The sequence below is a fragment of the Cololabis saira genome, chromosome 12 (assembly GCF_033807715.1).
Source record: "Cololabis saira isolate AMF1-May2022 chromosome 12, fColSai1.1, whole genome shotgun sequence".
NCBI lineage: Eukaryota > Metazoa > Chordata > Actinopteri > Beloniformes > Belonidae > Cololabis > Cololabis saira.
Genome location: NC_084598.1, coordinates 7,327,806 through 7,352,917, shown reverse-complemented (window position 1 = coordinate 7,352,917; position 25,112 = coordinate 7,327,806). Strand labels below are relative to the sequence as shown.

The 25,112-nt window shown below is 40.2% G+C and overlaps 2 protein-coding genes across 6 annotated transcripts in view; one reads left to right on the top strand and one right to left on the bottom strand.

The window, feature by feature from the left end:
- Window positions 1-12,578: 12,578 nt before the first annotated feature.
- slc48a1a (solute carrier family 48 member 1a) lies at window positions 12,579-18,300 on the bottom strand. Its single transcript, XM_061735347.1, has 3 exons — window positions 17,873-18,300; window positions 15,378-15,545; window positions 12,579-14,482 (listed from the first exon to the last, which is right to left on the bottom strand). The coding sequence occupies exons 1-3, from the start codon at window positions 18,000-18,002 to the stop codon at window positions 14,346-14,348; spliced, it is 435 nt and encodes a 144-aa protein (XP_061591331.1). The 5' UTR covers window positions 18,003-18,300; the 3' UTR covers window positions 12,579-14,345.
- A 2,428-nt stretch (window positions 18,301-20,728) lies between these two features.
- Window positions 20,729-25,112, top strand: part of rapgef3 (Rap guanine nucleotide exchange factor (GEF) 3) — a 30,034-nt gene continuing 25,650 nt past the window's right edge. For 2 of the 5 annotated variants that reach the window (XM_061735343.1, XM_061735342.1), the window contains exons 1-2: window positions 22,296-22,451; window positions 23,115-23,200. In XM_061735343.1, the coding sequence (XP_061591327.1) occupies window positions 22,427-22,451; window positions 23,115-23,200 (111 nt within the window). In that variant the 5' untranslated portion in view covers window positions 22,296-22,426. Of the gene's footprint in view, window positions 20,915-22,295; window positions 22,452-23,114; window positions 23,201-24,623; window positions 25,018-25,112 lie in introns of those variants that run through there. The other 3 variants (XM_061735345.1, XM_061735346.1, XM_061735344.1) reach the window with 3 other exon arrangements.

Below are 25,112 nucleotides of genomic sequence, written 5' to 3'. Positions count from 1 at the left end.
TGAACTCTTATTTTTGGAAATATTAGCCTTGGCCATCTGATGAACTAAATCTACTGGGTACAGAGTGTGCAAACTGATCTCTTGTTCCTAGAAGATTGGCTCTGGTGTAACAATGATCTGTTTATTAGAGTCCCAAGGATTAGTCATTTGCAATGTTTAAAATCACTATGCATCCCTTGTTCTGTGTCATTCCTGCATTAAGACATCTGATGTACGTTCTGACCCACTTGCATGCAGCTGCTTAATTACATCTACTGAAACCTGGCTCATCTCTATGGAGCTAGAACAGTCTCACAATTCACAAATGCTAACGCACAGATGCACAGACGGATCCACAAATGCACAGGACAAAATTCACAAATGCACAGACCGATTCACAAATGCACAGACTGATTCACAAATGCACAGACCGATTCACACGTGCGTAGGATATACAAATGTATTTTTGATGCACACACTAATATAACCTGATTTACAAACTTTTTTTTGTCTGTGAGCTGCGCTGGATTTGCGTCTGACTTTTGAGACTCCCCTGACGTGACTCGATCCACAAATACGTTTTTTTTAACACGGAAGGATCTGCAACCAATCAGATGTCTTCCTTTGTTCCAGCCAATCATAAGAGCGCACCCCATGTGGACGATTTACTCGGAAACCAATCAGATTAAAGGGGCTGATACACCTGCTGTTTGATTGAACAGGTGATTGGCTGAAACAAAGGAAGATATCGGATTGGTTGCAGATCCTTCCGTGTTAAAAAAAACGTATTTGTGGATCGAGTCAAATGTTTGTAAATCAGGTTATATTTGTGTGTGCATCAAAATACATTTGTGTACCTTGTCCTACGCACGTGTGAATCGGTCTGTGCATATCGGATCGGCGTGTGCATTTGTGAATTTTGTCCTGTGCATTTGTGGCTTGGTCTGTGCATTTGTGAACTTTGTCCTGTGCATTTGTGAATCGGTCTGTGCATTTGCAGATCGGCATGTGCATTTGTGAATTTTGTCCTATGCATTTGTGGATTGGCGTGTGCATTTGTGAATTATGACACTGTTCTAGCCCCATACATTTCTCAAGTCTTTATTCCTGGTAACTGAGATGCATTCAGTTTAAACATATCATACAAATGCAAGTTTTTCCACAACAAATACACATTCTTTTTTTACATGTACACTTAGATTTCACAGGATGACATAACTTACAACAACAGCTGCAACTCGTCTGTCTGAGTGCATGTTCCACCCGGTTTGTGTGCTTTTCTCCAGGTTCTTTTGATTCCTCCAACCGTACAAAAACAACAACATTAGGGAGTTGGGTGACTTTCACCATGAGTGCTTTCAACCTACTTAAGTGATAAATGGTATCTGTTAATAAGTGAGTAGTGTACAGTTACGTTTTCTCATGAGCATGAGCTGCTGGCAGCACCAGCGGGTGAGTTACTGCAGCAGGATAAGTGGCAATATCCAGACGTAAAGTAGTTCAGTGGGCTTGGAAAAGTGCTGGTATGAGCTGCCAGGTGTACTGAAAAGTGTCAAAGAGAGCTTTCGACTAATACTCAATATGTGACCGGTGGAAATGGGAATGTGTTGAAAGTTAAAACTAAAATTCAGTTTCTTGCTTGTTTGTTTAATAACTTATAGGAATAAGAATTAGTTTTGCCAGCTACAATGATGTTTATTAATTGTATTATCATTAGTAGTAATAGTAGTGGTAGTATTTCAAATTCTTTTAAAGACAGAGTGGAGGGATTCTGTACATCTCCTCAAAGACTCAAAGCCTTTCATAAACCCACTTCAGTACCAGTTGATGATTATAATCATCATTAATACTTTAATTTACCTCCCTACACTGCAAAAACTCAAAATCTTGACAAGAATATTTGTCCTATTTCTAGTTAAAATGTCTCATTTTTTGTCAAAAAAATCTCATTACACTTAAAACAAGACTCATCACTGGAAAAAAACACCAATTTTCACCTGTTTCAAGTAGATTTTCACTTAAAATAAGTAGAAAAATCTGCCAGTGGAACAAGATTTTTTTGGTTGTAATGAGAAGATAAATCTTGTCCCACTGGCAGATTTTTCTACTTATTTCAAGTGAAAATTTACTTGAAACAGGTGAAAATTGTCAAATAACAAGTTATTTTTCTGGTAATGACTCTTGTTTTAAGTGTAATGAGATTCTTTGACTAAAAATGAGACATTTTAACTAGAAATAAGACAAATATTCCTGGTAAGATTTTGAGTTTTTGCAGTATAAGAATTCTAGATTGCCCCTTTACATTAGTTTTTAATTTAATTTTAATTGTTTTGTTTTGTTTTAAACAGTTATAGCCCAATGCAACATTTTTTGTATATTAATAAATCAAATTAAATTGACCAAAAAAAAAAGAGAAGCTTCTGTTCATACAGTAAACGCAAGACTCATTAAGTTAGTTGAATTTAAATTTGACATCACCTCCTAACTTTTTGGGAAGAACTGGATAACATAAAGGAAACTATGGTTTTCAGAAGAGTTTGCAAGGCCAAGAAACAAAGCCAAGAAAGTGCTGATACTGTGTAATCCTCCTTTCATTTATGGTTAGCCTTTCACAGTGTCTTGCCTCCACAGGGACTTGGCCAGACTGCTCGGCTGGTTGCACCTCACAGCTGTGGCCATCCACACTTTCAATTAATTACAGGAGCCCTGCACATTCAGCAGGTTTACTCCACAGTTATTTTGAAAGGTAGGCAAAGTAAGTCTCAGAGCTCCCTTCATCATCTGCTGTTGTTGGGAGCTCTTGTGCTGTTATGTACCGCCCCCTGTCAGTAGACCGAAGTACTGATTTCTTTACCTGACCATTTAAACAGAATATATATATATATATATATATATATATATATATATATATATATATATATATATATATATATATATATATATATATATATATATATATATATATATATATTTAATTTTTGTCTAATAAATAATAATATGGTGACAAAAGTTATGTATAATGGTTAGTCTAAGGTTGTATTTGTCCAGTTCTAAGACCCTTATGATCAGACGATATTAATTAAATCTTTACAGAAAAAATGATGAGATCTTAAAGGGGACCTATTATGAAAAACATGTTTTTTCTTGCTTTAACATATATAAAGTGGTCTCCCCTCAGCCTGCCAACTCAGAGAAGGAGGAAAGTAACCAAATTCTGCAGTGTCTGTACAGCCGCCCGGATGAGCCGTCCAGTGTCATGTGGATCTACGAGCCAATAAGATTCTGCTCCCGTCGTTACGTAACGACAGGAGTAATGCGTGAAACCACGCCCACAACTAACTCTGGCCAGAACAACAACAACAACTCCGCCGGCCGGAGCTTCCACCATTTTTTCGTAGCGGTGTATCGCATCATTCGCATCATCGCGTCAGGCAGCCAATCAGGACAGTGCCTCATTATCATAGAACTCCCCACCCACTCAGAATCCCACATAGAGAATGAGGTTAGAGAATGGGAAGATAAAGACATGGCTCAGAGGCTGAATTTCTAATTTATTTAGCAAAAACAATCAAAAGCTTAGTTTTAAGACTTTCAAGGCCTGTTTAACACGTGCTAACGTGTATATTCCTGTACGCAATGTTATTAAACAGATTTGCGTCATGAGGTTTTTTTTTTATAGAAAAAGACAGGGACAACGGGGAAATATCTCTCTCATCGAAAGCTCCTTCAGCCTCCAGTTCATTGCAGATCAGGGTTACAAGCAAAACAACCAGAAACTACAAGCAAGACAACCACAAGCAACAGGCAAGACAACCACAAGCTACAGGCAAGACAACCACAAGCTACAGGCAAGACAACCACAAACTACAGGCAAGACAACCACAAACTACAGGCAAGACAACCACAAGCTACAAGCAAGACAACCACAAGCTACAGGCAAGACAACCACAAACTACAGGCAAGACAACCACAAACTACAGGCAAGACAACCACAAACTACAGGCAAGACAACCACAAGCTACAAGCAAGACAACCACAAGGTACAGGCAAGACACCACAAACTACAAGCAAGACAACCACAAACTACAGGCAAGACAACCACAAACTACAGGCAAGACAACCACAAGCTACAGGCAAGACACCACAAACTACAGGCAAGACAACCACAAGCTACAAGCAAGACAACCACAAGTTACAGGCAAGACAACCACAAGCTACAGGCAAGACAACCACAAGCTACAGGTAAGACAACCACAAGCTACAGGCAAGACAACCACAAGCTACAGGCAAGACAACCACAAGCTACAGGTAAGACAACCACAAGCTACAGGCAAGACAACCACAAACTACAGGCAAGACACCACAAGATACAGGCAAGACAACCACAAGCTACAGGCAAGACAACCACAAGCTACAGGCAAGACAACCACAAGCTACAGGCAAGACAACCACAAGCTACAGGCAAGACAACCACAAGCTACAGGCAAGACAACCACAAGCAACAGGCAAGACAACCACAAGCTACAGGCAAGACAACCACAAGCAACAGGCAAGACAACCACACGCTACAGGCAAGACAACCACCAACTACAGGCAAGACAACCACAAACTACAGGCAAGACAGCTACAAGCAACAAGCAAGACAACCACAAGCAACAAGCAAGACAACCACAAGCTACAGGCAAGACAACCACAAACTACAGGCAAGACAACCACAAGCTACAAACAAGACAACCACAAGCTACAGGCAAGACAACCACAAGTTACAGGCAAGACAACCACAAACTACAGGCAAGACAACCACAAACTACAGGCAAGACAACCACAAACTACAGGCAAGACAACCACAAACTACAGGCAAGACAACCACAAGCTACAGGCAAGACAACCACACGCTACAGGCAAGACAACCACAAACTACAGGCAAGACAACCACAAACTACATGCAAGACAACCACAAACTACAGGCAAGACAACCACAAGCTACAGGCAAGACAACCACAAACTACAGGCAAGACAACCACAAACTACAGGCAAGACAACCACAAACTACATGCAAGACAACCACAAACTACAGGCAAGACAACCACAAACTACAGGCAAGACAACCACAAACTACAGGCAAGACAACCACAAGCTACAAACAAGACAACCACAAGCTACAGGCAAGACAACCACAAGTTACAGGCAAGACAACCACAAACTACAGGCAAGACAACCACAAACTACAGGCAAGACAACCACAAACTACAGGCAAGACAACCACAAACTACAGGCAAGACAACCACAAGCTACAGGCAAGACAACCACACGCTACAGGCAAGACAACCACAAACTACAGGCAAGACAACCACAAACTACATGCAAGACAACCACAAACTACAGGCAAGACAAGCACAAGCTACAGGCAAGACAACCACAAACTACATGCAAGACAACCACAAGCTACAGGCAAGACAACCACAAACTACATGCAAGACAACCACACGCTACAGGCAAGACAACCACAAACTACAGGCAAGACAACCACAAGCAACAAGCAAGACAACCACAAACTACAGGCAAGACACCACAAGCTACAGGCAAGACAACCACAAACTACATGCAAGACAACCACAAGCTACAGGCAAGACAACCACAAACTACAAGCAAGACAACCACAAGCTACAGGCAAGACAACCACAAACTACAGGCAAGACAACCACAAACTACAGGCAAGACAACCAAGACTCCACAAGGACTTTTACACGGTTTCCTTCCCGTTAGTTGGCATTATAATGACAATACTAAACAAACCAAGAACATTTTTAAAAGCCAGCAACATGCAGTCTGAGCTTGTCTTTTTGGGATATTGAAGTGAAAGGGGAAAAGTATTAGCATATCTGTTTGTGTATAAACATATGCTGTCAGTGCTTTCATACGAAGGGCATGCGGTGGCTCAGCTTCTACAGCAAACAACATTCTGCTGGGAAAAAACAAAATGATTTATGATTTAACAATTCTATCCAGACCAGACTGGCTGCATCTTAATTTACACAGTTCTCATTTGTTGTCCATCTCAGTTTCACCAATCAAAACTATAAATGTTTAAATAACTACATGTTTTGGCTAAACTCCTATATTCCACAGGAACATTTTGTTCTCTTCATTTACACCATCTTTTAAGACTCTGCGGCAGAATATTTCAGCATTTTTGCTCGGAAGGTTAGAAAATAGTTAATTATGTCCAAACCTTTTACCCGATTACATTTTTGTAATATATTTCTCTGACATGAACCACAGTTAAGCTTTTGAGTGCAGACATGGGAGGCAAAGAAAAAGAAAGATGTGCAGATGTTTTCATCTACCATATTAAAATATAGGCCTACATATAATCATTAAACTGGTTACCCCTCCGCTCAAGAAGACAACACCACTGGCTCCAACTCATATTCAATGTATCCACTTTAGTTATCCATCTTAAAAACTTAAAACAATATTTGATTCCATATACATCCTCATATTCTCTCAGAAACACTCAGCAGCCCTTCCTTTTCGTTCCTTTGACATTTAAAGAAATTGGCAGACGTGCTTTTAAGTTCAAAGCCCCATCAGATTGGAACAACCTACCCATCACTATATAAGAGAACTCACTATTCTCCAATCTCAATAAACCATGTAGTTGCCTCTAGTGGTATTGCCTTCTCATCTTTTTTTTTAAATACATAATGTATCTATGTTTTGGCTAAACTCCTATATTCCACTGGAACATTTTGTTTTCTTCATTTACACCGTCTTTAATGACTCAGTGGCAGAATATTTCTGCATTTTTGCTCGGAAGGTTAGAAATAGTTCATTATGTCCAAACCTTTTACCCGATTACATTTTTGTAATCTATTTCTCTGACATGAACCACAGTTAAGCTTTTGAGTGCAGACATGGGAGGCAAAGAAAAAGAAAAATGTGCAGATGTTTTCATCTACCATATTAAAATATACACATTTTTATTTCAATTTAAAGTCACCCACTTTTGGAAACAGTTTCCCTGTAGGAGAGCACAGTAACTCCAAACTGACAAACAGAATAAAGTACCCCAGCCAAGAGAAAACAGATCCTGCATAAGAGTGCTCATTCAATAATCACAGAAAGGAGTGAAACACAAGTTAAGAGATGAAGTGTTTTCCTACTAGCTCCTTCCATGTTTACCAGCATGAGTCCTCCCCACAACCACCCGCTACCCGTGAAAAGCATGTGGGCATCAATGGCTGTTGGAAAGCATTGGTGCTGGGACTGAGAAAAATAAGAGCAAAGAAACAAACTGTTAAAAAATGAATGGCATGAGAAACTGCAATGAATCAGGCCCCCATTAAATGAGTTTTGTGGTCATGTTTTGCCCCAACCATACAGTATTTCTCCAACTATGTGATAGATCTCAGAAAGGTGAAGAGGGCCTGAGACAGATAAGTCACCATGATGAACTCCAGGGAAACGGGGTAAGAAAACTGAGAGAGCAGGCATTCATTTCCTGCACAATGATCAAAACTGCACTGCTGACCAGTGGGAACACTAATATGTAGTGCTGTCAATCCAATCACATTTTTAGATCGTGATCAATCAAACATTTTAGTTAACTCACTATTAATTGCACGAATAATTTTCATAGTTAACTTGCGATTAATTGCATAAAATAATTTTGTCATATTCTGTTTAAATAAAAAAGTTTTCAACTTTGACTTAAGACAATTGAGAGTTTCAGTAGCCCTGATGCATTCTGGGAGTTTGTTCCAAAAGTACAGAAAGTAGGCGTGACCCTGATGACCCGATGGTTCCAGTTGGACTTTAACAGTTTATAATCATTATATATTTATTGCTTTGCTTTGTATTGTTTGATGTATCATCCCTGAAATCACTGAAGGGGTGAATTGTTTGTAGCACATCAGATGAAATTGCCTAACCATCTAGATGTACCAAATTAAAATATGCTATTCAGGTACATCTACACCTTTTTAGATGTGAGACTGATCTATAAGGCTAGTGAACTTATAAAACGTATACTTATATTAATATAAAGAGATATTTTATTTATATTGTATCTTTTTGATTGACAGTCAGCTCAGCCAATGGCTGCCCATTATTACTTTCTCATCTGTCATCATCATGCTACAAAGCTAAGGAAGCAATCGGCCGTTTATAGTATCAGTTAAACGCAGCAGTAATTTCTAAGTTTGCCACTAAAACAACATCTGAAATGGGATATTCTGCTTTAAGCATCCGTTGGCAGCTCTGCAGTTCCTTCAGCGTTAAACGCTAAAGGAACTGGCTGTCAGCTTCCTTAATTAATCGGTACCTGGTTCCATAGTAATAGGGCCAGATAGCAGAAGACCTGTTCTCAAAATCTATATTTAGATATTCTATTAAACGTGCATTGTGATAACAGAGAGCTCTATTACGAATATAAGGCATTTTGGGTCTTGCGAATAACGCAGAGCTTGGCCGTTAACTTTATACACAGGTAACAGAATTTTGAATTCTAAATGTTAGAGTGAGGGAGAGACACCAGAAAGACGTCGCCTCTCCAGCTGATTCCTGTCATTGCCGGCGCTGCTGCATGTTGGATGAGCTGCAGTCTATTCAGAGACTTGGGCTTACTGTTAATAATACATTACAGTAATCTAGTCTAAAAGTAACTAATGCGTGGACATTTTTTTCAGCATCACTCCGGGGGAGGATGCTCCTTTAATATAATCTTTGCAATATTAAAGAGGTGAAAAAAAGCTGGTTTACCAAGCTGATTAATATGCTGTTTAAATGACAATTCCTGGTTGAAAATAGCTCCAAAGTTTCTCGCAGTACTAAAGGCCAATGTAAACTCTAATCTGTTCCAAGATGTTTGGGACCATAAAACAACAACCTCCGTTTTATGGGAATTAAAAAGCTAAGTTTGTGGACATCCAGGCCTTAATGTCCTTAAGACAAGCCGGGAGTTCACCTGGCTTCACAGATAAAATACAGCTCTGTATCGTCATCCAAGAAATGAAAATGACTAATATCTTTAAAGGGGACCTATTATGAAAAACAAGTTTTTTCTTGCTTTAACATATATAGAGTGGTCTCCCCTCAGCCTGCCAACTCAGAGAAGGAGGAAAGCAACCAAATTCTGCAGTGTCTGTACAGCCGCCGGGATGAGCCGTCCAGTGTGATGTGGATCTACGAGCCGTTCAGATTCTTCTCCTGTCGTGACGTAACGACAGGAGCGATGCGTGAAACCCAGCCCCCGGGTCTGGCAGTCAGAAGGCGCGCCGATTTTTTCCAGTGGCCAACCGAGGTACTGCAACCAAAAATCCCATGCGGCCCAGAAAGCTTTTTTCCCATAGACCGCAATAGTAAAAGAGAAGCCTCTAAAACTGTTCACAGGACACCTCCAGCTGTAATCCCCGGCAATTACTAATCTTTGTATTCTATATTTTTAAGTCATGGACTTTATATCCGTCAAAAATGTTCTACAACGGCCAAAAAAGTCAAAGAAAAGTCTCTTTCTGGGCGTGACGTCACGGCTGACGTCACAGCCGTGTCCGTGCATTCCACGGATGTTTTATATTAATATATATTATATAATTATATTATATTAATACATTAATAATATATGTAATGCTATACATGTAATAATATACATTAATTAATATATTATATTAATACATATTATATTAATATTCGCGTCATTGCCCCGGGGCATGATGGGAGGCCCCAGAGCATCATGGGAGGTGACTCAACTGCGCATGCTCTATGGGCCGCTGTATGCGGAAGTAAACCCGGAAGTCAGAGATTTCCGGATGCGCTGGCTGAGCAGAATGCATTGAAATGAATGGGCGGCCATTTTTGACGTCCGATCCAGTTTTATAATAGATCCATGGTGAAACCACGCCAACAACTAACTCCGCCGGCCGGAGCTTCCGCCATTTTTTCCGTAGCGGTGTATCGCGTCATTCAGGCAGCCAATCAGCACAGAGCCTCATTATCATAGCCCCGCCCACTCAGAATCCTGCATAGATAATGAGGTTAGAGAATGAGAAGATAAAGACATGGCTCAGAGACTGAATTTCTAATTTATTTAGCAAAAACAATCAAAAGCTTGTTTTTAAGACATTCAAAGCCTGTTTAAAATGGGCATTAGAAGCTATAATAGGTCCCCTTTAAAGTCTGTTTCAAAAGCTTGACATCCCATAATTCAACAGTAACATTTCAAGCAAAGTGTGTTGATGTTTCTGCTTTCATCAGTAGCAAACAGATACAGCAGCCAGTGGGCCGATACAAGGTCACACATTTATGTGCTTAAGCAGTGAAGCTATTGATGAGAGACTGACGCACAGACGGCTCCACACCTGAACTGCACAATGTCAGAACCAGTTTTCTCCGGAGGCCATCCATCCTCTCTCTCAGCGAAGCTGGCATTCAGAGTTGAACTGAAGTGACTCGGGTCTGATTCTGAGGTCAATCTAATACGGGATTCACAATAATGCTGAGAAAAGCAAAAGTAGCTAGACATAGAGAATAGTGTCACGACCATCTCCTTGCTAGACTGCGGAGTGGCTAAAGTGAATGCAGCTGTGCGCAGCTCCTGCAACTTATCACTGTCATCACACAAAAGTGCTGCTGATAAATCACTTTGATTTACTTTGGACCATCTAGAGCGCAGTGCCCATGAAGAAATATGGGATAGGGAGACAGAAAGGGGAATAAAGACCACTGACAGCAGGGGGTTTGCCAGGAGGGCTAACCATGTCCATTGAAAGAAGAGAAACCGTCACATAAATCATGCAAAAATAAAACGCAAACAATATTATGCACTGCAGCAGCTATTGACCGAGACGAATCTGAATGACATCACGTTGCAGGTTTTAGTCTTTATTGCACTTGGGAAGACAGATCGGTCTTAGCATGAAACATCTAACACAAACAAACAAGGAAAAGTCTTTGTATCACGTTATGTGTAATGTAAAAATAACAATGTATTCTACATTTTGGATACATGGTAATACTTTATATAATGCATTTTGATTCCAAACTTGTATTTTGAATGAACTCACTGTCTGAGTCTTGAAATGCAATCATCTTATCTTATGCTCTTTCTTTGTTGTTTAACTTTATCTGAATCCAGGAAGGAACCACTGATCACCATTGTAATTTCTTTCTTGACTGTTTACAGACTTGATGACATTTGGCATTACACCACACCTAGAGATTATTATACATTAACTTACACAATCTTTGTCTATAAAACACTCCTACACCTTGGAATAAACCATCAGTGTGCAGTTATACTTTGTTGTGGTTGTATGCTGATCCCTTGCAAGGTTTTCATTAAATTACATAAAGACCATTTGGTTATTTTGTCAGTCTTTATTTTCAGATTTCCATCACATTATGTCTATAAGGTTCTCCCTTGTCTCATCACCCCACAACGGTTGTGACGTGGCGTTTTTGTTGAGGTTTTTCTGCCCTGAACAGCAGCAACATTTCTATCTCGTTTGTTTGTTTTGTCTTTAATACTTCATCCTACAAGGAACAGGAGTCTCTTTGGTAAACCATGTCAACGTCTGGGAGATTATATACTTACCTGTCAATCATATAATCGTGGGTTTTTTTTTCCAGTGAACTAGTTTTCAATAAACTAAAATGTAATATTAACAGTTAAAATTGGTATAGGAATGTGAAAACACAGCTTTATCCACTTAAAGAGGGACATTGGCATAACTATCCCATACGATCAGTGAATTAAAAAATAAGATCTGCACAAAGGTTGTAAAATATTCCTGGTATTATCAGGGTAATAAAGTACTGTGAGCTGTAATAAAATAGCCATTACAGCCATCTGAGTACCTTCATAATGTAGGAGGGAGAAAAAGTGTGAAAACACAATGATAAAGCATGTCTGGTTCATTTGTGTAAAGTGCCCAACTTAAGTATACTTTTTGAGTGTATACTGTTTTAGTATGGCATTTCGGATGCACCGACTCATTTTTCAGCATTCATTCTACAATGCAAATCAAATATTCTTCAGAAAGTTCCCGTTAAATGTGACACTTGTTTCTTTTCTTTCACTCCCAAACCAGCTCAACGGGGTTAAGACTGGAGACTAAGCTGACCACTTCATGTTCTCAAGCTTAAGAGCTTGTTCTGTTTTCCTGTGGTGGCTCTGGCATAGCTTGGACTTATATTGTGGGTCAGTATCTTGCAGGATGAACCCCTACCAACCAGGCTCATGCCAGAGTGCTGCAGATTGCTGCAAAATGCTGTGGTAGCCGTATTGGTTCAGGGTGCCTCTCAGTCGGTACAAGTCCTGACCCTGGATCCTGCTGAACAGCCCTGACCATCACACCTCCTCCTCCACGGGTGGCAGTTGATGTCACACTGATGTATAATTCTCAAATGTACATTTCTTTCCCATTTTGGGTAACCTAAGCTTTTTTATTTATTTATTTCTGTCAGTTCAGCATTTAACTTTTTACCATTTCATTGGACTTGAATTGAAATTTTTTTTTTACTGTATAAATTCAGATGTTCTCACATTTTTGACTAATAGTGAATCTGTGTTTTGTTAGTAAAAAGACCACATGACGTACTTCACAATAAATGCATTTTATTGATGGGATCAGTTTCTCTGTACATTTAGTATCTTCACATTCATCATCTCATCGACAAAAATACAGCTTTACATGTTTTAAGGTCAAAGGTAGACATGAGCTACAACTGGAACTACAAAGCTTAATTCAACTTGAGCTACACAATTGAACTGACTGGAAAGAAAAAAAACTTCAATACTCATAATTGGCTTATTTTCACAATAAAATGGTGAAACAGAATGACAATGTGTAAAACATATTTTTGTATCAGAAACTGTGCAAATCAAGGGCATCGATGTCCTAAACTAAGGTGCAGTTATTTATCAAATCCATTTGTGTTTTCTATAAAAGAGGAATGTCAGAGTCTGAAATACTCTTGACAGAAAAGCCAGTCTCCCATTGGTGGAATAAAAATCAAAAGCACATTCTCGAATCTCTTTTCAATCACAACAGACAAGTAAAGGATTAATTAATTATTCATGAAAACGTGTAATGTCATTAACATCAGCTTTAAAATAAAGTTTTAAATCAGAGACCATTCATTTCATAAACCATCATTTTTTTTATCTAAACAATAAAGCGATTGAGATAGGGATGCCGCGCAATTTAATACTAAGGTTCTAAGTCAGAGCCAAAACGCTTAAAATGCAACTGTATTTCTTGCTGGCACCACAAGTACAGAAAATACTATAAAAGCAGGAGATATGGGACAATAACACACAGAGTTATGCAGTAACAGGTCCACTGAAAATTATGGGTTAAAAAAAAAAAAAAGAAGAGATACTCAAGAGATGCTTGTATTCCATGAGGGACAGATACACAACCAAAATCCAGTTTAAAAGCAGTCTCTTGGAGCATTTTTAACAAAAGAAAAAGAAAAAAAAAGTAATATATCTGAGGAGCTGAAGAACAGGCAGTTAGAGATGACTTTACATTAATATGCCATCCAAATGTCCACATGCTGAGAAGTGTTTTCTGATGTATCTCGGTTCCGACACGACGGTTACAAAGGCTAGAGTTATAGAGTTCGGGCTAGCGTCTATTTTGGCTGAAATAGTGATAGCTCAAAACTAAGCTTGGTGCAGCTCATTACATTAGTACGCTACCATCAAAACACACGGGTGTGTGGGTGGGTGGGTGTGTGTTGGAATATTGTGTGCAGTAGTGCAGTTAACAGAAGAAATATAAATATGTCTCATTAACTGATTCTCAGGGATTGTGGGAACTCTGTAGTACCAATTACAAAACACTTGATAGTGTGACATCCCTGGAAGAAAATAGTTGCTAAAAGACGTTTTGATCAATAAACGGATATTGTGTGGTTTGCAGATGTGCCTACTTGTAGTTTTAGTCCAGAGAAGTTTTGTTTTGAGACCGTATTTACTTTCCTCTACACAACTAATCACTAGATTTGACCTATTAGCTGTTCCATCACTGAACACCCCAGAAATGAAAACCTGTCTGGAAATCCAACAGCACAACTCATCATAAATAATCTGGAGCAAATCATTCTGCTCAGCTCAAACCTCCAGAGGATTTGACGTTCAACTTTCCACAGGACTCTAAAATGTGGTGAAGTGGGGACTTGGATTACAATACAAGGAAAGAGCTTGTTAAGCGAGTGCAACTCCATGTAGTAAAAGTCATGTGACCTTTTCATATAGCCATGTTTTCTTTTCTTCCTCTTTGTTACATAGCTCCTTGACCAGCTCGTGCTGGCAGCCTAAAATCCTCCTCGTCCACTGCAGTCTATAAAATCTGCACCGACTAGAAATCGCTGAGGATGCTAATGTCTGCAAACTCCTGCCGGTATCGGTACGAGTACAAAGCCAAGAGGAAAGACCATTTGAGGGTCATGAAGCTCCAGACGCACGACAGGTAGAGGCTCCTCGGGTCAGTGAGAGCTGTGGAACAAAACACACAAAGGGATTACCATCTTCAGGAAAATCTAAAGATCTTAATTTTGCAGTTTTCTATCATAGACTACATTTCCATGCATCAATAACCCTTTACTAACCGGAATATTAGCAATAACCCGGTTATGCATGGCCATGTAAACACCAATAAATAACCCCTTTGAATAACCGGAATTTGATCATATTCCGGTTTTTAAAAACCCGAATATGAGCCCTGGATTACTCCTTTACTAACCCGAATATTTGGTCATGTTTAGCCTAACGGGATTTCCCCATCAAAAGGAACAGGAATTTGTTTTCTGCGCATGTTCTTTTCGCAAGGAATCCTGGTCTTTTGAGTCCAGGAAGTTCTTCTAAACACAGAGAAACACAAGACCAGGAGGAGACTAATCACTTCATAAATGTAATGAAAGATATGAACATTTTGGCATTTGTAGACGGTAGAAAGTACCGGGATAGTGAGATTCACAAAAATTTGCGCGAAGCAGGATTTGTAACGCCAGACCAGATCAAGCACTGCTGGAAGACGCTGAAAAAGGTGAACTACAGGGACAAAAAACAAAATAACTTCCACTGAGCTGTTCATTATCCGCCGTGCTGCTGTTATTGTTGTTGTTTTGGATTTGGACACAGGAAGAAGAAGCAGAAATGACGGGAATTGCGTCATGACGTTCTCCGTGCGCCGCTGGTTTGATCCAGATATCCCAAATGATTAATTACCATGTATACAGGGATAACCCTGTTTGCTCACGCATGGAAACAGATTATTCCCAATGTTTCAGTAACCGGAATATTGAGCGTAACCCATTATTGACTGCATGTAAACGTAGTCATAGTTAAAATTCCTCTTTAAAAAGGGTACAAGCAGTAACAAGAGAATTACATTGCTTCTGGGTGATGGCCAGAGTTAGGAAGGTGATGAAGGCAGCCACGGCCAGGACTGAGAAGAGCACTCCAACGCCGATGAAGAACTTGAGACCCTTGAGCCAGGTGCGCCAGTAGTCCTGGAGGTACATGATGTGCGTGACAAGAGCCCAGAGAGCTAAAACTCCTGTTGGATAAGAAGCACACATGTTTGGATTGAATTCATGTGAAACAAGCAGTACACCACCAGATAACTGCAACGTCGGGGAGGAATACATGTAATACTAACTGTTGGTAGGGCTGCAATGAATAGACAACAAAATCAATGTTCATTATGAAAATTCAGTAATAAAAATGCTTGAGAAAAGCATAAATGTCACAGACACATCTTTCCAGCTCAGTGGCAAATATTAATTTGTGACTGCAATGTAGTACAGGAAGCACAGAGAAAGGTGTACCTGACAATGACTACATGTAGCCCACTAAAGAAGAATAAATTAACAATACTAAGGGAAGAAGAGGAGCTGGGCTAAGGGGCTGTGAATGAAGAATCTAACTGAGTATAGTGATTTAATTTTAATAATAATCTGGCTTGATGTGCTATAAACACTACGACAGGTTTTGGGTTGGCCGAGAGGAATTCAAGGGCAAAATCTAACTAGAGTATACCAGCTGAACCATCTCATCCTGCGACTTTTCCTCTCAGATCAGTTCAGAACCCTTCTGAGTGTACTAACTTACTACTAGCCAACAATATCCCATAATGGAACATAGTTATCTGCTGTAGTTGCCGACAGCAAAAGCCAATCAGAGTGGTAAAGTTATCGGCCTCTGCTTGTGCAGTTTGATAGTTGTTTTACAATAGATCCTACATGCTAAACTAGTAGTACATGATGTATACTACATTGTTTTTGCAAGACATATCATGCAGTTTAGGAACAGTGGAGCAGCATTGCCAGACGGCAGATGTCTTATAGCTTTTCATGTGATGATGCTGATGCTGCCAGGAGCACTGCCCCCATCAGGGCGGACCATATCGTCCACAGTTCCTACACTGCAAGTTGTAAGAAAGCTTGTGCGAGTGAGAGGTTATTTCACAAAAACACTATGGCAAGATACATGGAGGACAACAAAGAGATCATTGCCGACCAATCAAGTACTCAAAAGAATGAGTCAACAACCAAAATAATCATTAGTTGTTGTGGTCCCATTCCTCCTTATTAAATGAGACACATTAGTCTTTTTCCCTAAAGTCGACACAACTTCCTGATATCTTACTGAAATATATTAGACCTGTTTTAGTCAAAATGTCATAGTAATAATAACAATAATAATATTAAAAGGATTTATTTCAACATGCCTTTGCACCTTGGTTCATTACATGTGACTTAAGGGGGAGGACTCATCATAACACATCTGCTCCAGCCCCACATCAGCAGTCCCCTCTTTTGCAATAGATAAAAAGTTGTGATCTATCTACTTCAGGGCTTCAAGATGTTAAATTCACTAAGTAAGGATACCAAGAAAAGCTTACGGTGAAAGTGTTCTGTGACCTATGACTTCTTTTTTCCCCCCACTTTAGATATCTCAATAAATCCAATCAACCACTAAAGAAAATACTTTTTGTAAAATGCCTCCCTTAATTATTTTGTGATAAAATATTCTAGAGAAATATACTTAAATGTAGGATGCAGCTATACTAACTAAAAATACACAACGAATAGCTAGTAATTGTGCACACACACATTCAAATATTACTTGGTTTATTACATATACACACGTGTGTGTGTGTGTGTGTGTGTGTGTGTGTGTGTGTGTGTGTGTGTGTGTGTGTGTGTGTATGTATATATACATATACATATATATATACATACATACATACATACATACGTACGTATATATATAAAATATATATATATTGGAAACTTTTTTGTAAGGTTTTCTTCGAACTGTGTATTTGTTTCCTTGTTGTCATTTTTATTTTTTATTTTGTTAAAAGCTATTTTGATGTTTGTCTTATTTGTATTCTTTTTTGTGATGTCATGACCAAAATAAACTTAAAAAAGAACTATAGACACACATATACTACATACATATACATACATATACATACATACATACATACACACACACACACACACACACACACACACACACACACACACACACACACACACACACACACACACACACACACACACACACACACACACACACACATATCACTATATTTTAACCAAGAAACAGTGCAGTATTCCACATCCACATCCATGAAATCCCTCCATCATTGTTCGAGATTGACATGTTTAGCAACAGTCGGTCCCTCGGGGAGACATGTTTGTTAGTGCTGGCTGTGCAGGCCCGTGCAGGAGCCTCCCCCCCGGCCAGCACCAGGTCCCCGGGACCAGGACCCGGGCCCCGGGGACCTGGAGCTGGCCGCCCCGGCCCCGGTCCCGGCCCCTGGTACCCGGGCCCCTGGTACCCCTGGTACCCCGGTCCCCGGCTCACACCTACCCGACAGGCCGCCCATGGCCGCCGTCCACGGCTGTCTGTACGCCACGTTCCACACCACGAACGCCGACAGTCCGACCAGAGCCCCGAACGAAGCGTAGCCTATGCTGATGTAGACCCTGCTGAAGCCCATCCTGGAGACTAATGTCGAACTGTTGCAGAAGAGAGCGGTGTTTCCTTCAGCAGGACGGGCTGATATTAACCTAGATCAGCAGCTAGACCGACATTATGTAACACAGCAGGAAGCGGCTGGACCGGTGTCCCCGCGGCCGTCGCTGCTCCAAACACAGCTTTACAGAGGTTCCTGCGTGATAACAGCCCGCTTTTATGCCCCGCAACACCTCACTAAACACCGTTTATTCCCAACAACAGCAACAAAACAACCAAACACTTCAGTAAGTGTTCATGTTTATCTGACACGCCGCAAAGATGTGAGCAAGTCAGCGAGAGCACGACAACAACAACATCCTCTCCTGAAGTTGCCAGCAAAAACAGGCTTTTTAAGAACAAATTCGTTTTTTTAATGTAATTCCAATTACCTATGTAGTGTAAATACGTTTTACATTTTAAATAAAAGAAACTTTTGTGCATGCATTAAGCCTGAAAGTTGTTTATCTCTTATCTTTTTAATATCTTTGTTGTGAGGAAATCCCCAAATTATGAATGTGCGCCCCCTAGTGGAACTAGGAGGAACCACAACTTTATTAATAATAATAATCATCATCCATTTTATTCATATAGCGCTTTTAAAAGATCTCAAATACGCTTGTTTTATAGTTCATTTCATAAACGTTGACTTGATTTGATTATTTAAGGATGAAGGAAACATGTAGACTGCACCTTTTTTTTTTCTTTCTTATTTCTTGAGGAATCTTTGTTATCCCCATGGAGGAAATTTGTTTTACTGGCAGGCTTATCTCTTACTTCTTGCTTTTATTTCATTACTTTAAATAATCTTTTTGAGGGTAGGCAATGAATAAGCTTTGCTTCAGCCTACACCTTTTTCGGTCTATGTTATTTGTATATTGGAAACTTTTTTGTAATGTTTTCTTTGAACAGTGTATTAGTTTCCTTGTTGTCATTTTTACTTTATTCTTAATTTTGTAAAAGCTATTTTGATGTTGGTCTTATTTTTATTCTTTTTTTGTGATGTCATGACCGAAATAAACTAAACTAAACTAAACGTGAAGAAAATACATAAATAAAAAGTCAAACAACAAAAGAAACAAAAGTTCAATTTAACACAATTAACTAACCAAAAGTAAATCTTTGAATCATCACTTTTCCAACTTATTAATGTATATTTCTTTAAATGTTGGATTCCCTTCCTGACACCACCTTCCGGTTTATCCGGGCCAGGTACCAGGTACCAGGTTTCTCTAAAATTTTACACTTTTAGGCATTTCTCTAAAATTTTACACTTTTAGGCATTTTTTACTTTCTTTTAATCTTTTAGTTTTTAGCTCCAGTGTTTCCTCAGGGGGGGTCGTCCACACTGGGAGGGTGCCTGCTCCGCCCATGGGGGTGTCGTCATGGGGGTCCCTCAGGCCTGGGTAGCTGGGGGAGGGACTCCACCTTCTGTGTGGGGTCTGTCCTGGTCTCTGCGGGTTGGGGGGGTCTCTGTGGCGATGCTCCTTGTGGTCATGGCCGGTGGAGCCTCTCGGTGTGGACGGCCACCCATAGGTAGTGTTTTCCTCACCTGGATCGTTAGTGCCAAGCCATGTCACCAGTCCACTTACTGTGTGTGTGTGTGTGTGTGTGTGTGTGTGTGTGTGTGTGTGTGTGTGTGTGTGTGTGTGTGTGTGTGTGGGCGTGTGAGTGTGTGCACATGTGTATGAGTGTGAGTGAGGGTGTGTGTATGCGTGGGGGGTGGGGGGTGGGGGGTGGGGTCGTATGGGATGTTTTAAATTGTATTTTTGATTGTTATTTTATTTTGTATGTAAAGCACCATGTGTTGCATTTATATTGCATGATTTGGTGCTATATAAATAAATAAATAAAGTTTGAAGTTTGAAGTACCAACGTTAGACCTTTTATCTGAAGAGAATGTAGTTAGGGGCTGTGCAGAAGTTGGACTTAAAAAGCCAGGGGAAAAACAAGAAAATCTTCATTTTCCACATAACTCACACAAGGTTTAGTAAATACATAAAAATGACAATGGTTCCACATGGATACAAACCTTCACCTGGTGGAACAGCTCAGCTGTCTCAGGTACACTGCTCTCTGCCTTCTGCTATGATATCACACATAATTCATGAGATTGAAGCCTTAAAGGGACCACTATCTCTGGAATGTATTTATTTTTCTTTCTTTCTTTCTTTCTTTCTTTCTTTCTTTCTTTCTTTCTTTCTTTCTTTCTTTCTTTCTTTCTTTCTTTCTTTCTTTCTTTCTTTCATTCTTTCTTTCTTTCTTTCTTTCTTTCTTTCTTTCTTTCTTTCTTTCTTTCTTTCTTTCTTTCTTTCTTTCTTTCTTTCAAATTAAACATTTGTAAACAAAAAATGTGTCCATCTAAACCAATGGAAACATTCATATTAAAATATTACCCTGGCTGAATGGTAAAGATCTTTATTTGCAGTCTGAGTGATATTTGTAATCTGACTATAGTGCTGGGGTGGTAATGATGCACAAGATAGAATCAGGGCATCGCATTTGAGTTTCAAAGCTTTCCTGTGGTTTTTGCAGCTTTGCTGCACTCATAGGTGTCACAGATAAAAACCACATAACTCACTTGCCGTTTGACGTAAATGCTGCAAACGCAGAGCTGTGCAGTTGCTTGTATTCTGCTTCTCTGTCCACCACGCGTACATACATCTACTGCCATGTGTCAGTGCTGTGTATAGCCCATGCCCTCGGGCACTGGCTTCATGACCAATCAGAGAGATACAGGAAGCTGTGTCTGGTTACTCTCCCCTCAACTCACGTAGACGACCCAGAGTGGGAAATCATCTTCAGACCTATGAGAGACACAAAGGCTGGAAAAGGAAAGCAGAAGAACCCCAGCGACTGTTGAAGCCATTGTTCTGACGAGTCTTACGGGAGCCACTGGTGAGTTACTGATCACTGATCACAATAATGTCCCTGACAGATAACTTCATTTGTTACACTGTTGCATCAGTATTTTATATCTTGATATTAAACATTTTTAATTTTCAACATTGAAAAATAATGAAAAAAAGGTGTTTGCATTTTGACTGACAGGATTTTAAAGCCTCATACTAACATCTTTCCATCACAGTTGTTCCAAAGTTACAGACAATCAAGAAATTATTTTCTAAAATGTATTATTTATTGTTTACAACTCATAAAATATGGTGAATGTCTACACATGACTGTGAAACAGTGCTTCTGACAAACTTTAGGTGTTGGTACACTTAGAGAGAGATTGGCTCTATCTGGTTTAATACCTGTTGCTGATGGCGCTTTCATATTCTCTCCAGTCGTCGTTTGACCACAGGTCAAACAGATCAAATATGTATTTCCCCGACACTGCTAAGTGGCCAGGAAACAGGAAAGAAAAGGTGCACACGTGTGTGCGTGCATGCATGTATGATGTGTGTGTGTAAGTGTGTGCATGCACTATGCAGACAAGTACAACAAAGACAGTTGGCAAGGAACATTCCATGGGCGTAGATGTGTTGCAGGAAATCCCACTCCCTTTCCCCAAGGATCTAAATAGAAACACACATTCAAAAATAAACAGAGACAAAAAATAGATGTGGACTCAAAGGAAACACAAAACATTGCAAGTCTATGAGTTTAATATAATACGACTGAATAAATATTCACAAAAATAAATAAATAAGACCTTTATAGTTATGAACTCTGTCATTTAGTGCAGGAAGGTGGCTTATTGGCGGATGAAGTGTCAAATCACTTGGGTTAAATAATTTGTCCATTTTCAGAAATGTGTAAGAATGTGTATTATTTCTGTATAAATGTGGGGTATTGCAGGAATATTCTCTTTAGTCCTTGATAGGCCAGCACATCTGAGTTCTCAATAGAGGGCGCCATTTATTTGACAAATGTGGAATCAAGTTTTATACTTGGTGTTTTGTGTTACTGAAGAGTAAAAGGTGTCATCAAAAAAATGATGGGACTTGTAACGTTTTGCTGCATGTTTTCATTGATGTGCCCTGAGAGTATCTCCTAGCAGTACTAATTAGTTTCCTAGAAGGCAATTTGCAGCTTTAACTCATCACAGACGTTTTATGTTGGGTATAAAACGTAAGGAAATAAGCAATAGCGACGGCTGTTTTCTCAGCTGCGTGCTGCTGTGCACAGGAGACGATCTAGACAGAGATTTTGTGAGATACCATCAGACTGCAACGATGTGTCTCTCCTTATCAACTGAACTATTGTGTTCACCCGTAATAGGTCATAAGAAGGAAAACTAGATTCCTTCACCATGAGCATTCTTAATGCGGCATCACAGAGCTGCTGTGAGGCATTCGAGAGACAGAGAGTCAGTTTAGTCAGAACACAGTAAGTAAGAACATAACTACCGCAAATAAATGGTGCTTTCTGCTTGGTTTGCTACTATTTCAACGCTGAATCACTATGACTCCACGGAGGTCTAAACCAGGTAAGAAGTATGGGTTTTTGTTTGTTTGTCGTTGTTTTCTGAACAACTGCGGGAGCCGTGCCTCACTATGTGTTTCTGAGTGCGTTGAGTGCAATTTTCCTTCTGTTACAACTGAAATGAGAGCAAAGCCATTTCTGCTGGTTATGAAATCCATATTTCACTCACCACATACTAATGAGTACGACTCAAAGCAAGAAAGAAAAAGGGAGCGAAGCAGGGGTGGGCAACAGGTGCTGCAGTTTTATTAAAGTACACAAAAGGCAGTTTGAGTGTGCAGCCCTTTTACACCTTTCCAGCTGGAGAATGAACCCAGCCCTCACATGGAAAGCGGGCCAGCATGAATGTTCTTGTGATGGTGTGTTTTGTGAAAAGCCTCAGCCAATTTACTGACACTGAGGTCAGTACAGGAAGGGCAGCCCTGCTCTGGAACAATAGCAGGGATTTAAACAGGTCTTGCATAAGAGCCTGCAGGACACAGTTGAACATGTTCTAGTTATCTCTCATGCTGCATGGAAAATTAAATTACAAGTGTTCCCTTGTTCTACTTTCTGTGGATTCGATATCTCTGCCGCTTGACGTAATAATCACTAAGAAAAGAAACATGACAGCGTGTTTGGTTTTCTTGACTAAAAAAGAAATACATCTCCTGCTTCTGTTTCCTAGAGATTCTACAAGCCATCGCTGCTATGGAGAACTTAGTCAAATCCATGTGCTCTCTGCCACGACGGCGCACACCAGACAATGGAGAAGTAAGTCACATGCATTTGAAAAACAACAACAAAAAAGTCACAACTTTTGCATTACGGGAGTAAAGACTGACAAAGGGAAAGTAAAAAGACTATAAGAAAGATTGCCAGAAACACACAATGGAAAACACTTCTAATGAGTCCATAAAACAATAATGAAAATGTAACAAGAATGAGAACTGAACAGGATTGTAAGACATGGGCTTAATTGCTTTTTCCCCCTTGAAGCATTTTATCTGTGGCTGTGCAGACCCGGTTGAGCCTGTCAGCTGGACAACCTGATAACATGAACAAGAATTGTGCAGCTACATTCTGAAGTGAACTTAAACCTCCCAGTGGTAGCTGCACCATACCCCCTTGTACTCCTTTGACCCGGTCCCCAGAGCCTGAGTGGGAACAAGTCGCTCTCATGGGTTTGAATGGGTTGAAAAGCCCACAACTGCTGTGTTGTCTGTAGTTTCTGAGCAACTCTCAGGATTTGTCTTCATCACTCCTGCAGGTCGGCTTGTGTTGTGACCTGCAGACCGTGAAATGTTGCTTAGACATATTATCAGAGGTGGATAATCCAGGTGCTATAAAGTAAAAATCCTGTCCAGCAGTTGTTCCAACCAATCACTAAACCCTGTCCTAGATGGTAGGTCCTTAGTGAAAATCCCTGTTCTAAATGTACAGGCTGATCCAGAAACATGGCAGCGTTTTTACTTTATGGCACCTGGATTATGTGCTTTAATTTGTTTTTTTACTAAATCAAAAATAGTTTTGAATCAATCTTAAATTAAGACCAATTTTGAAATGGGGTCAGTCTCAAAGCACCATTATTCAAATAATTTTCTTTACATTAAGCTAATATTTGCTCATTAAAACATATACCTGTGGATAAGCCAGTACATTTAGAACAGGTGTTTTCACTAACAACCATTTACCTGCAGAGGAGCTGCTTTAGTGATGGTTGGAACAACTGCTGGACAGGATTTTTACTTTATGGCACCTGGATTATGTGCTTTAATGTTGTTGTTTTTTTTACAAAATCAAAAATAGTTTTGCATCAATCTTAAATTAAGACCAATTTTGAAATGGGGTCAGTCTCAAAGCATTAGTCAAATAATTTTCTTTACATTAAGCTGATATTTGCTCATTAAAACATATACCTGTGGATCAGCCATTACATTTAAAACAGGTGTTTTCACTAACAACCATCTACCTTCAGAGGAGCTGCTTTAATGATTGGTTGGAACAACTGCTGGACAGGATTTTTACTTTATGGCACCTGGATTATACACCTCTGCATATTATCCCACACTGCACCTGCTCACATACACACCAATGCTGTCCCAACAGATAAATCGAGTTAATTAGGATATAAAACTGCCAAAGGAGGCAGTCTCTCTGGTGCAGTCTCTTGCCAAAGTGCGCATACACGCGCCTGGGCAGCAAAGTGCGCCTGTGCGCGGAGGGATGGCTGAGCGCGGAGCGGCGCTTCCTCTCTGAGCCTCGCAGTCCGAGGGCTGACTCCTGTCTGCGGGGGACGATCTGGCCCGGATCCCGCCTGGATCTCAACCTGGACCTCTCCTGGACCTGGACCTGCGGGGACAACCATGCTCAGTCTTTATGTCTCCGTGCGTGGAGCGGCCGGACCGCTGCGCCGTTAACGATGCGCGGACGCGCCGGGAGAGCGCGCCGAGTCCGATCCTCCGACCTGGAAACTTGTCTTGTTGTTGGGATCTAGTAGGGACGAGATGCATCTGTTTCGGAGTCACAATTACCAAGTGTTCCCGAACCGGTTCTCATGGGAGACGCCGCGTATACGGGGCATCAGCTGGGTATGCCGCCTCCTGTTTATTTCTAACAGCGCATAGTTCAGGGGAGATAGACACGAACTAATAAACTGTGCTTTTGCCCCTGCAACAATATTGAT